This window comes from Gobio gobio (assembly GCF_949357685.1).
Source record: "Gobio gobio genome assembly, chromosome: 17".
In the NCBI taxonomy this organism is placed as follows: domain Eukaryota; kingdom Metazoa; phylum Chordata; class Actinopteri; order Cypriniformes; family Gobionidae; genus Gobio; species Gobio gobio.
This window is the reverse complement of record NC_137110.1, coordinates 53056440-53070204: the sequence shown is the minus strand read 5'-3', so window position 1 is coordinate 53070204 and position 13765 is coordinate 53056440. Positions and strand designations below refer to the sequence as shown.

At 47.1% G+C, this 13765-nt stretch overlaps 1 protein-coding gene across 3 annotated transcripts in view; it reads left to right on the top strand.

Annotated features, from left to right (window-relative positions):
* The window catches only part of LOC307140945 (histone deacetylase 4-like), a 98510-nt gene extending 84745 nt beyond the window's left edge, over positions 1 to 13765 (top strand). For all 3 annotated transcript variants that reach the window (XM_079840763.1, XM_079840764.1, XM_079840765.1), the window contains 12 exons: positions 4768 to 4870; positions 4967 to 5013; positions 6572 to 6679; positions 6814 to 6869; positions 6954 to 7041; positions 8157 to 8276; positions 8350 to 8447; positions 9908 to 10026; positions 10136 to 10269; positions 10364 to 10448; positions 11851 to 11986; positions 12069 to 13765. In XM_079840763.1, coding sequence (XP_079696889.1) covers positions 4768 to 4870; positions 4967 to 5013; positions 6572 to 6679; positions 6814 to 6869; positions 6954 to 7041; positions 8157 to 8276; positions 8350 to 8447; positions 9908 to 10026; positions 10136 to 10269; positions 10364 to 10448; positions 11851 to 11986; positions 12069 to 12108 — 1134 coding nt within the window. In that variant the 3' untranslated portion in view covers positions 12109 to 13765. The remainder of the gene's footprint in view (positions 1 to 4767; positions 4871 to 4966; positions 5014 to 6571; positions 6680 to 6813; positions 6870 to 6953; positions 7042 to 8156; positions 8277 to 8349; positions 8448 to 9907; positions 10027 to 10135; positions 10270 to 10363; positions 10449 to 11850; positions 11987 to 12068) is intronic.

Here is a 13765-nt window from a genome sequence, read left to right as displayed (position 1 = left end):
CCACCGAACCCGAATCCTAGGCTTGCACTATGCGCGCCCCGCTGGTCGAACGTAATGACGCCGCCGTTGAAAGTGAAAATGGAACTCATGAACAGAAAACGTGGCAGTAGCTACTTTAAGTCAAAAGAAGGCGATTCAAGTTGAGCTACGTGTTCAATTTGCAATGCCGATTTGTCTCGTGATGACAAGGAGCCTAAACAACAGCTGCTGTTAAAACATTTGCATAAGAAACATCCGAGAGAATACGAGTTGTGCATGAAGGAATCTACAGACAGCAGCCAAAATGTATTTTATTTTACCGTGCAAACTGCTGCATATATATACTATTCTCTTAAAACTATCATTTCGTTATTTTTACTAACCCAAATAATGATTCATCCGCTATAGGTTGCACGTGAGGGGGAAAAATAGGTTCCTTCCACTTAAGAGTTGAGCTCTTTTTATTTTAAATATATCTCTTTACATAAATACTATTTTCTACTTTTAAAAAAATAATTTTGTTATTTTACTAACCCAGTGTTTTGTATGTGAATGTTGTTTCACGTGAATATTACCACAGGAGTGAAGCACAAAGCTTTTTTGAGCCTAGAAAGGTAATAATGTCAGATAGCACTTTTTCATTCTGTTTTGCGATCTGGATCAGGTCACTCGATTTTCCGTGAATTTGAACAATAGGCCTAGTCCATTTTATCCCAATGGACATAGACATCTCGTTTCTTTTCCCAAATCTTCACTCACGTCGCCATGTTCGCAGGGGATTGTAAACGTTTCTTCCTTTTGTTTGCTTATAATTAAGTCTATTATAACTATTCACATCCTTTACTGTGGGAAAGGATCAAAAACACTGTTGGACGAATACCTTTTTACTTCAAATTTTATTTAACACAGTTTGTTCTTGTTATTAAACTTGGTAAGGCGCGTCAAGTTTGGTTTATTTGAATGGCGCATTTCACACACGCCGGTGATTTTAGTTTAGTTTTCTCTGGCAGTGAATAATCAAACATTGCCTAAATGTCTTGACCCTGTGGAAGATAAAATCCGCTCTTCAGACCTTTTACAACAAGTGTTGCTTTGCAACATCAGTAGAACATATGAAGACGAAGATATTCAAGAAGGTGTCTATCCAGTGTCCCATTCCTCTCAAAGCGCAGAGCGGTAATGACGCATCTTTGCGGGGAAATAGTATGAATCAAATATTTTTCTTACTAATATTTATCCATCCATCCATCCATCTTCTTCCGCTTTATCCAGGGCTGGGTCGTGGGGGCAGCAGTCTAAGCAGAGATGCCCAGACTTCCCTCTCCCTAGCCACTTCCTCCAGCTCTTCCGGGGGGGACACCGAGGCGTTCTCAGGCCAGCCGGAAGACATAATCCCTCCAGCGTGTCCTTGGTCTTCCCCGGGGCCTCCTCCCGGTTGGACATGCCTGAAACACCTTCCCCGGGAAGGCGTTCAGGAGGCATCCGGAACAGATGCCCGAGCCCCCTCAGCTGACCCCTCTCGATGTGGAGGAGCAGCGGCTCTACTCCGAGTTCCTCCCGAGTGACTGAGCTTCTCACCCTATCTCTAAGGGAGCGCCCAGCCACCTTGCGGAGAAAGCTCATTTCGGCCACCTGTATCCGGGATCTTGTCCTTTCGGTCATGACCCAAAGCTCATGACCATAGGTGAGAGTAGGAACGTAGATTGACCGGTAAATCGAGAGCTTCGCCTTACGGCTTAGCTCTTTCTTCACAACAACAAACCGGTACATCGACCGCATTACTGCAGAAGCTGCACCGATCCGTGTTTCAATCTCCCGTTCCATCCTCCCCTCACTCGTGAACAAGACCCTAAGATACTTGAACTCCTCCACTTGAGGCAGGAACTCTCCACCAACCTGAAGTGGGCAAGCCACCCTTTTCCGACTGAGGACCATGGCCTCGGATTTGGAGGTGCTGATCCTCATCCCAGCCGCTTCACACTCGGCTGCAAACCGCCCCAGTGTTGAAGGTCCTGGCTCGAGGAGGCCAACACGACAACATCATCCGCAAAGAGCAGAGACGAAACCGCGTGGTCCCCAAACCTGATACCCTCCGGCCCCTGGCTGCGCCTAGAAATTCTGTCCATAAAAATGATGAACAGAACCGGCGACAAAGGGCAGCCCTGAAGGAGTCCAACATGCACCGGGAACAAGTCTGACTTACTGCCGGCAATGCGGACCAAACTCCTGCTTCGGTCATACAGGGACCGGACAGCCCTTAGCAAAGGACTCCCTGAGCACCCATACTCCCTGAGCACCCTCCACAGGATGCCGCGAGGGACACAGTCGAATGCCTTCTCCAAATCCACAAAACACATGTGGACTGGTTGGGCAAACTCCCATGAACCCTCCAGCACCCTGTAGAGTGTCCACAACATCCAGAGACTTGAGGTACTCAGGGCGGATCTCATCCAACCCCGGTGCCTTGTCACTAAGGAGTTTCTTGACCACCTCGGTGACTTCAGCTTGGGTGATGGACGAGTCCACCTCCGAGCCCTCAATGGAAGACGTGATGGCGGGATTGAGGAGATCCTCAAAGTATTCCTTCCACCGCCCGACGATATCCCCAGTTGAGGTCAACAGCCGTCCATCGCCACTGTAAACAGTGTTGGTAGGGCACTGCTTCCCCCTCCTGAGGCGTCGAACGGTTTGCCAGAATCTCTTCGAGGCCAGCCGATAGTCCTTTTCCATGGCCTCACCGAACTCCTCCCAGGCCCGAGTTTTTGCCTCCACAACCACCCGGGCTGCAGTCCGCTTGGCCTGCCGGTACGTGTCAGCTGCCTCAGGAGTCCTACAAGCCATCCAGGCCCGATAGGACTCCTTCTTCAGCTTGACGGCATCCTTACTTCCGGTATCCACCACCAGGTTCGGGGATTGCCGCCTCGACATGCACCGGAGACCTTACGGCCACAGCTCCGAGTGGCCGCTTTGACAATGGAGGTGGAGAACATGGTCCATTCGGACTCAATATCTCCAGCCTCCCTCGGGATCCGGTCGAAGTTCTGCCGGAGGTAGGAGTTGAAGATCTCTCTGACAGGAGACTCGGCCAAACGTTCCCAGCAGACCCTTACAGTACGCTTGGGTCTGCCGGGTCTGTCCAGCTTCCTCCCCCGCCATCGGATCCAACTCACCACCAGGTGGTGATCAGTTGACAGCTCCGCCCCTCTCTTCACCCGAGTGTCCAAGACATACGGCCGCAGGTCAGATGAAACGACCATAAAGTCGATCATTGACCTACGACCTAGAGTGTCCTGGTGCCATGTGCACTGATGGACACTCTTATGCCTGAACATGGTGTTCGTTATGGACAAACCGTAACTAGCACAGAAGTCCAATAACTGAACACCACTCGGGTTCAGATCAGGGGGGCCGTTCCTCCCAATCACGCCCCTCCAGGTGTCACTTTCATTGCCCACTGTGAGTCCCTGTGTGTCACTGTGAGTCCCCAGTCGGAGCACTTTCCAGCACCCCTCCCAGAGACTCTAAAAAGGTTGGATACTCTGCACTGCTATTCGGCCCGAAGGCACAAACGACAGTGAGAGACCTATCCCTGAGCCGAAGCCGCAGGGAAACGACCCTTTCGTTCACCGGGGTGAACTCCAACACATGGCAGCAGAGCTGGGGGGCTATAAGCAAACCCACACCAGCCCGCCGCCTCTCACCATGGGCAACTCCGGAGTGGTGAAGAGTCCATCCTCTCTCGAGGAGTGTGGTTCCAGAGCCCAAGCCGTGCGTAGAGGTGATTCCGACTATCTCTAGTCGGAACCTCTCAACCTCACGCACAATCTCAGGCTCCTTCCCCACCAGTGAGGTGACATTCCATGTCCCAAGAGCCAGTTTCCTTGTCCAGGGATCGGGTTGTCTAGGCTCCTGCCTTCGACTGCTGCCCGATTTTCTCTGCACCGGCCCCTTACGGTCCCTCCTGTGAGTGGTGGGCCCACGGGAAGGTGTCCCCACGTCGCTCCTTTGGGCTGAGCCCGGCCGGACCCCGTGGGGGAAGGCCCGGCCACCAGGCGCTCGCATACGAGCCCCAACCCCAGGCCTGGCTCCAGGGTGGGGCCCCGGCTGCGCCGTACCGGGCGACGTCACGGTCCTCCTTTTTTTTTGTCATCATAAGGGGTTTTTGAATACTAATATTTAATTTTCATATATTCTTGAAGTTACCATTATTTACTGAAAATCATTTTTGTTTTATATATTCACCCGCATGCTTATGGATGTTTCAGCCTCAAATTATTTCAAATGTAGGCTATATATCTGGCATAGACTACAGTATTTAAAATAGCATATATGCATTAGTTACATTCTCAATTTAATTTACAGAGCAATCCCTGCAAAAAATTTTGTTTAACTAATACTATAGAAGAGGATTAGTGTGTGTCGCACACAACAGACTCGCAACGGGGGCGTGGCATCACAATGTCAGCACAACCCTAACGCGGCCTCCTGCGCTCTCCGTTGTGTTGTTCTTTGAAACGACAGAGGACGACTCGGGGTAATTTTTCTATAAACCATCATGAAACAGCGGCTAGAAGAACATACACGACAATGTTTACTTTAGTAAACTTGACCAAAACCACACTATTAAAAGCCTTAAACAAGGCTTCATATGGCACTGATGTCCCGGGAATAGGCTACAGAGATAACGCCTCGCGTTAGAACGCTTAGAACTTTATGGAAGACCCCTGGGGCCCCGGACCCCGGTTTGAAAACCCCTCCTCTAGTCAATCTCTGTCCTTGGATTTTCAGTGTATCCGTGGAAGAAAGGCCACATTAGAGGAGCTGCAGACGGTTCATTCTGAAGCTCATGTCATGTTGTATGGGACCAACCCACTCCGGCAGAAACTGGACAGTAAGACTTACACAACCCTAAAGACATCATGATCTCAGACAGACAGACAGACAGAGGCTTCACTATAATCACACCTGTCTGTCTCTCCTGTCGCAGGTTCGCTCATATCCATGTTTGTCAGGTTGCCGTGTGGCGGTATTGGGGTGAGTAGAAACAAAAACCAGGGCTGTGTCTGAAATCGCCCCCTTTTCCCTCATTCCCTGTTCCCTACATTACTCCACTAATAATGTCCCCTTGATGGAGGGAATGAACACGAGTGAGGGAATTCGGACACTGATTGCCGCTTTTGCTGTTTAAGAATCATTTGAAACTTCAGCTCCAGGTCATGGAAGCTAGCGTACCGTAATCAAATTGTTTAATAAAGTAAAAGGAATCTATATGAGTTTACGCTGTAGCCACTTGGAAAATGGATGGATGGATGATTGAGTTGCGGCGCCATCTTCTGGAGAGACGCGGGCATTCATTCTGCACGACCAGTGCATTGTGGGTATTCTCTAGCTGTTGAGTGTGCATCAGTTGTACACTCATTTTTGCAGTGCATTGTGGGATTGAATGAGGGCATTCGGTTTCGGACACCACTATAAAGGGCAGTGCCTTCAAATGTGGCCCTATTTAGGGCTATTGGGGGGGTTTCGGACACAGCCCAGGTCCATCTCTCCATCTCTCCATCGTGTGCAGCATTAAAAGGTTAGTTCACCCAAAACTGTAAATTGTGTCATTAATGACTGAGCCTCATGTGGTTGGACACCCGTCAGACCTCCGTTCATCTTCAGACACAAATGAAGATATTTTAGTGTAAATCTGATGCTCTGAAAGGCCTCCATTGGCTCAATGCACTTTACACTCTCAAGACCCTTAAAAGACACTAAAGACTAAAGTTACAAAGTCCATCTCACTACAGCGGCTCTACAATAACTTTATGAAGACGAGAATAGTTTCTGTGCGCAAAAAACCCTAAATAACGACTTATATAGTGATGACGATTTCAAAACACGGCATCATGAAGCTTCGAAGCGTTATGAATCAGTGAGTCGATTCAGCGGTTCGGAGCGTTATGAATCAGCGAGTCGATTCAGCAGTTCAGAGCGTTATGAATCAGTGAGTCGAATCATGATTCGGATCGTGTGTCAAACCGCCAAACTGCTGAAATACGTGACTTTGGCGATCCGAACTGCTGAATCGACTCACTGATTCATAACGCTCCGAAACGCTGAATCGATTCAATGATTCATAATGCTCCGAACCTCTGAATCGACTCACTGATTCATAACGCTCTGAACTGCTGAATCGACTCACTGATTCATAACGCTCTGAACCGCTGAATTGACTCACTGATTCATAACGCTCTGAAGCTTCATGATGCCGTGTTTTGAAATCGTCATCACTATATAAGTCGTTATTTTGGGGTTTTTTGCGCACAGAAACTATTCTCGTCTTCATAAAGTTATTGTAGAGCCGCTGTAGTGAGATGGACTTTGTAACTTTAGTCTTTAGTGTCTTTTAAGGGTCTTGAGAGTGTAAAGTTGAGCCAATGGAGGCCTTTCAGAGCATCAGATTTACACTAAAATATCTTCATTTGTGTCTGAAGATGAACGGAGGTCTGACGGGTGTCCAACCACATGAGGCTCAGTCATTAATGACACAATTTACATTTTTGGGTGAACTAACCCTTTAAAGAGGATTCTGGGTTGTTTCCTGAAGGTGGACAGTGACACCGTCTGGAATGAGGTCCACTCGTCGAGTGCTGCACGTCTGGCCGTCGGTTCTGTGGTCGAACTCGTCTTCAAAGTGGCATCAGGAGAGCTGAAGGTCTGCCGCTGTCTTTCCCTCTGTTCTTCTCTGTGTGTGTGTGTGTGTGTGTGTGTGTGTGTGTGTGTGTGTGTGTGTGTGTGTGTGTGTGTGTGTGATTTGACTGACGAAGAGTGCCGTGTTTCTCCCCTCAGAACGGCTTCGCTGTGGTTCGGCCCCCAGGTCATCATGCGGAGGAAAGCACGCCAATGTGAGCCGCGCCTCTGCGCTTGTGTCGCTCTTTCCTTTATCCTTCATTCATGTCAATAACACTGGTGCTCTCGTCCAATCACAGGGGCTTCTGTTACTTTAACTCTGTTGCCATAGCAGCGAAACTCTTACAGCAAAGACTCAATGTCAGCAAAATTCTGATTGTTGATTGGGTGAGTTCATTTTGAACAATGTCTTGGCACTAAGATCATATTTTCTTTTCTCTTGGTTTAAAGGGTTAGTTCACCCAAAAATGTAAATTGTGTCATTAATGACTGAGCCTCATGTGGTTGGACACCCGTCAGACCTCCGTTCATCTTCAGACACAAATGAAGATATTTTAGTGTAAATCTGATGCTCTGAAAGGCCTCCATTGGCTCAACTTTACACTCTCAAGACCCTTAAAAGACACTAAAGACTAAAGTTACAAAGTCCATCTCACTACAGCGGCTCTACAATAACTTTATGAAGACGAGAATAGTTTCTGTGCGCAAAAAAACCCTAAATAACGACTTATATAGTGATGACGATTTCAAAACACGGCACCATGAAGCTTCAGAGCGTTATGAATCAGTGAGTCGATTCATGATTCGGATCGCGTGTCAAACCGCCAAACTGCTGAAATCACTTGACTTTAGCGATTCAAACCACTGAATCGACTCACTGATTCATAACGCTCTAAACCGCTGAATCGACTCACTGATTCATAATGTTCTGAACCGCTGAATCAACTCACTGATTAATAACGCTCTGAACCGTTGAATCGACTCACTGATTCATAACGCTCTGAACCGCTGAATCGACTCACTGATTCAACTCGCTCCGAACCGCTGAATCGACTCACTGATTCATAACGCTCTGAACCGCTGAATCGACTCACTGATTCAACTCGCTCCGAACCGCTGAATCGACTCACTGATTCATAACGCTTCGAAGCTTCATGATGCCGTGTTTTGAAATTGTCATCTCTATATAAGTCGTTATTTAGGGTTTTTTTGCGCACAGAAACTATTCTCGTCTTCATAAAGTTATTGTAGAGCCGCTGTAGTGAGATGGACTTTGTAACTTTAGTCTTTAGTGTCTTTTAAGGGTCTTGAGAGTGTAAAGTTGAGCCAATGGAGGCCTTTCAGAGCATCAGATTTACACTAAAATATCTTCATTTGTGTCTGAAGATGAACGGAGGTCTGACGGGTGTCCAACCACATGAGGCTCAGTCATTAATGACACAATTTACAGTTTTGGGTGAACTAACCCTTTAACTCTTGATGTTTTTGTTAAATACCTTCAGGACGTCCATCACGGTAACGGAACCCAACAGGCGTTCTACGGCGACCCCGGCGTTCTGTACGTCTCTCTGCATCGCTATGACGATGGCAACTTCTTCCCGGGCAGCGGCGCTCCAGAAGAGGTGAGGCCGAGATCATGAGCGAGTCGACTGCGTGCAGGATTTTGTCTTTCCTTACTTCACTGCCTTTCAACAGGTGGGCAGTGGGCCGGGAGTCGGGTTCAATGTCAATGTGGCGTTTACTGGAGGTCTGGAGCCGCCCATGGGCGACCCGGAATATCTCACAGCATTCAGGTACCAGTGACTCTGACCCTTCACCTGTTCACCTGATGGGTGAAGACTTCAGGAAGCGCTTAGTGTTTTACTACATGAGAACACACACTCACACTCTCTCACACACTCACACACACACACACACACACGTTTGTTTTTGTGAAATGTGAGGACATTCCATAGGCGTAATGGTTTTTATACCGTACAAACCGTATTTTCTATCCCCTTACACTGCCCCTAAACCTACCCATCACACACACACACACACACACACACACTGCCCCTGCCCCTAAACCTACCCATCACACACACACACACACACACACTGCCCCTGCCCTTAAACCTACCCATCTCACACACACACACACACACACACACACACACACACACACACTACCCCTGCCTGCCCCTAAACCTATCCATCACACACACACATACACACACACTGCCCCTGCCCTTAAACCTACCCATCTCACACACACACACACACTGCCCCTGCCCTTAAACCTACCCATCTCTCACACACACACACACTGCCCCTGCCCTTAAACCTACCCATCTCACACACACACACACACACACTGCCCCTGCCCCTAAACCTACCCATCTCACACACACACACACACACACTGCCCCTGCCCCTAAACCTACCCATCACACACACACACACACACACACACACTCATACACACACTCTCTCTCAAACTCTTACACATTCACACACTCTGACACTCACGTGTGTTGTTTGTCGAGCAGCTCGTGTCCAACATGTTTGTAGAGCAGATGACAGATCCTCAGTCTCTACACACTGCCATCCCTGCTCTTGCGGTTTCAAGGACAGAAATCTGAGCTAGACTGAACAGAAAACAGTAAATCATCGGTGTTTCTAGCACACACACACACACACACACACACCAGAGGCTCTCTCGAAAACACTGGACGACGCGTGTTCATCTCGGCCGATTCCAGCGCTCTGGCTGACCGATGGCTTTCTGCAGAAGCTCAAATCTCACGAGTTAACAAATTCTAATGTAAATGTAACGCAGTGTTCTTCCTTCATTCTGTCCTGTCGCGAAATTATTTAATTCATGTGTGAATATTTAATGAAAGAGAATTCACTGCAGTGTCAATGAAAAGGACAGTTACAGTTTCTCTGACCATGAAAAGAAAATCGAATTGAATCCCATTCAACGAAGATGACGAGTCTTTCTTACACTTTCGTGCTCATCATCATCATCATTTACGAGACATCGCGAGTGTCGACCCATCAGATGAGGACGATCCTCTCAGTCTCTCACGCTTTAGCCACAGCTCGAGCGCTAGTCATGTTGTCAGGGAGTTTTGAGGAAACATTTTATTTTGAGCTCTTAATGTCCTGAGCAGAGCAGAAGGAAGAGCTCAGATGCAGAAGACTGCGAGTCTCATCAGGAACGGCCACATAAACATCCATTGCTCATTAATGTGAAGTGTGTGTGTCGCAGGACGGTGGTTATGCCGATCGCGAACGAGTTCGCTCCAGATGTGGTGCTGGTGTCAGCTGGGTTTGATGCTGTGGAGGGTCATCCACCGCCACTGGGAGGATATACACTCACCTCCAGATGTAAGCCCCGCCTCCTTCAGTACTATGAGCTAGAAACCTGAACTCAACTGTCCAGGTGGAGTCATTATTTGGGCCGTTTCAGTAAAAGCCATCAACATACTTTGAACAGGTTTAGGTCACCTGACCAAGCAGCTGATGGGATTGGCCGGGGGTCGCGTGGTCCTGGCGCTGGAGGGAGGTCACGACCTCAGGGCCATATGTGACGCGTCCGAGGCCTGTGTCTCAGCGCTCCTGGGAATAGAGGTAGTTCTGATTTCCCATCATCCTTTGCAAGTTTTCATTTGCATGAGGCAGGTGTGTGGTTAGGATCTCACGCTTGTCTTTGTGTGTTGAACAGCCAGAGCCATTTCCAGCAGACATCCTGAAGCAGAGACCCAATGAGAACGCCGTCAGGTCCTTAGAGAAAGTCTTAGAAAGTCACAGTGGGTATTTCAAGTCTTAAATCATCACAAATAATCATTTACTTCTGTCAAATTTTCCAGGTTCAGTCAAATATCATCTGCACATTAATGGACTTACAGTGGAAGTCAGCTTGACTGAGGACTAGTGTGAAAGAATCACTTACTGACCTTTTTATATTCTATATGGACACCTTTACCTTAAAGGGTTAGTTCACCCAATAATGTCAATTGTGTCTTTAATGACTGAGCCTCATGTGGTTGGACACCCGTCAGACCTCCGTTCATCTTCAGACACAAATGAAGATATTTTAGTGTAAAGCTGATGCTGAGAAAGGCTTCAGATTGGCCTCCATTGGCATTCAGTACATTTACACTCACAAGACCCATAAAAGGCACTAAAAACATCGTTACAAAGTCCATCTCACCACAGTGACTCTACAATAATTTTACGAAGCGACGACAATAGTTTTTGTACGCAAAAAAAAAATCAAAATAACGACTTTATTCAACTTCTTCTTGTCTTCCGTGTGTGTCTCCACGACGCATGCGTGAGAATATGAGCAGATCCGGTGTTCGGGAATCCATGAAATGCCACTTTAGCCCCATTTGAGCTCTACAGCGAGACCTAAAGCACGATCAGTGTAGAATTCAACAGCTGAGATACGCGCGTCTTCCTCTGCTCGTAAACAAATCTCTTCTGGGTCATGTGTCCGAACGCCGGATCTGCTCATATTCTCACGCATGCGTCGTGGAGACACACACGGAAGACAAGAACAAGCTGGATAAAGGTGTTATTTTGATTTTTTTGCAAACAAAAACGATTGTCATCGCTTTGTAAAATTATTGTAGAGTCACTGTGGTGAGATGGACTTTGTAACGACGTTTTTAGTGCCTTTTATGGGTCTTGTGAGTGTAAATGAACTGAATGCCAATGGAGGCCAATCAGAAGCCTTTCTCAGCATCAGCTTTACACTAAAATATCTTCATTTGTGTCTGAAGATGAACGGAGGTCTGACGGGCGTCCAACCACATGAGGGTGAGGAATTAATGACAGAATTTACATTTTTGGGTGAACTAACCCTTTAATCCAGAGTGAGGTGTGCATGAAGCCGGGGATTGGAGCCCATGCTGTGCAGGAACTAAAGCTAGAACTTATCACAGGATCGATGACAGTTAATGTGTCCATTGTGTTCAAACAGCTCAGATGACATTCATGATAACGATTATATACAAACGCTTTGATAAAATGATGAGCTGCTTGTAACGCCTCCAGGATATTCTTCACTCCAGAGACTTTGGCTTCTTTTTACAAACGGAGGGACGATGAAAGTATTTTAACCGCCGTTGATGACACACATGCGGTCAGTAGAGCCGGACCTGGACCGATCCCGTATGGTTGATGTGTGTGTGTGTGTGTGTGTAGGTCAGTACTGGAGGTCCGTCCAGCGGCCGGCGTCCGGCCTCGGCCTGTCTCTGCTGGAAGCTCAGAGGGGCGATTCTGAAGAGAATGAGACGGTGACGGCGATGGCTTCTTTATCTGTGGCGGCCATGGAGAAAAGGTACAAGTGTTTTCCCTCCTTTCATGTTCACCCGACCTTGCCTTTCCTCTCCTCACACCATCTGTGTTGTGTTTCTCCTCAGGACGGAGGACGAGCCCATGGAAGAGGAGCCGCCGATGTAGGGGACGGGAGTTTACAAACGTCCGAGCTCTTCTGCGTCTCGTCTGACGGAGACTCTCGCTGAGGGCGGCAGGACAGCACAGAGTCCTCAGGGCACAAAGGCTAACTCACCATGTTAGCGATGTAGCCCGCTAGCACTGTGGCCCCAAAGCAACGCATTCAAGCTGAAGTCACTTGAGGTGTTTGTTTTTGGAGATTTCTGTCTTATCGGCTTGATATGTCGCAGATGCCGAGGGCCGTTTAAATCAGCCAGCAGATCATTCTGCCAGAAGGGTGGATGGAAAACAAGGGTCTAACGAACCCACAACAGGCTCTGGAAACACTAGATGAACGTCACAGCACAAGCACTTCAGCGTTTGACCACACGGTGGAGCCCTGACTCGTCTCCGCCACTTTTCTGAAGCTTCTCAGAGAGGCTGTGCCTTTGTGGAGGAACTGCCAATGAATTCTGAGGAACTTTGCCTGAAGTCAGTAATGTCATGAACACATTATTCCAGTGTGTTTGGAGAAAAGAACACCTTTTCAGCATGTTTACTTGGACAGCGGTGTTCGATGAGCTGTACAAACGCTGCTGTAAGTGATGCCTCAGAACTGTCTAGTGATGCTGTAACAGTGGCCAAAAGTCACGCCACAGAGCTGAAGGCAGGCGTTGGCGTTTCAGACCCGTTTATTGACCTGCATGTGCATTACAGGAAAAAGCTGCAAAACAACTGTAATGAAATGGAGAACAGGATTTCAAAGCATGCGTTAGCATCTTGTGTTGCACCTTTTTCTACACACAGTCTTGAAAAGTGAGGTGTTCGACTGATCACAAGACCACAGTGTATGTTAAATGATTTTGCCTCTGTGCTCAAACTCATTCCATTGGATTTACATGGAGAAAAAAGATCCAGTCTGGAGAATACCGTGTACCAAATCAGCTCGTGTTCCTCTTCAGCTCTCCAAACAAACCGTTGCAGCTTTGATAATGTTGGAAACCCCCATGCATGAGGCGGGATTGGTACCTACAAAATCAATACAATGTGCATGTGAAATGTTCATTTTATTTGCCTTCCAGAGCGTCGCTCTCAAACGAACCTTGAGCCGTGTCTCTCACAACAGTTTCACCTCCAAAAGAATCGAGTTGGTTGATCTTGTAAAATGCTTAGCTTTTGTTTTTGTTTAGTTACTTTTTTTAGGTTTTAGCAATTAATTTAATTCCTGTCATTCCTACTTTGTACAGTTTTCTTTGTTCCGAATATTTTATTGTTGCTGCTTCTTATTTGTGCTGGTGGATTTTAGTCCCATGCATTACTTTTGGTACGTTGAGCTTCATGATGAAGACTTTGACCGGTTCATGGGTTTTCAAGCATTAGCACAGACTGATTGTGTGCTTCTACGTTCTGTTCATAGTAGATTTGTATATGAAAGGAAATTTTAATACAGAATATGAAGACCTGTCATTCGCCTGTGTTTTGTGTGCATGGGTGTAATATTTTGTAAGCAGCACAAGCTGGTCTCAAATATACAAAATCTTGTTTTTTTTAAGATGGTTTAAGAGTGTATAACAATCAGCTCTGTCAATGGAACTAACCTGGTAAATGTACTTGGTTGATGGTCAGTGATTCATTCATTGTTTTAATTTTTTTATTTTAGAGTTAGACGGTATGTCTATGATTA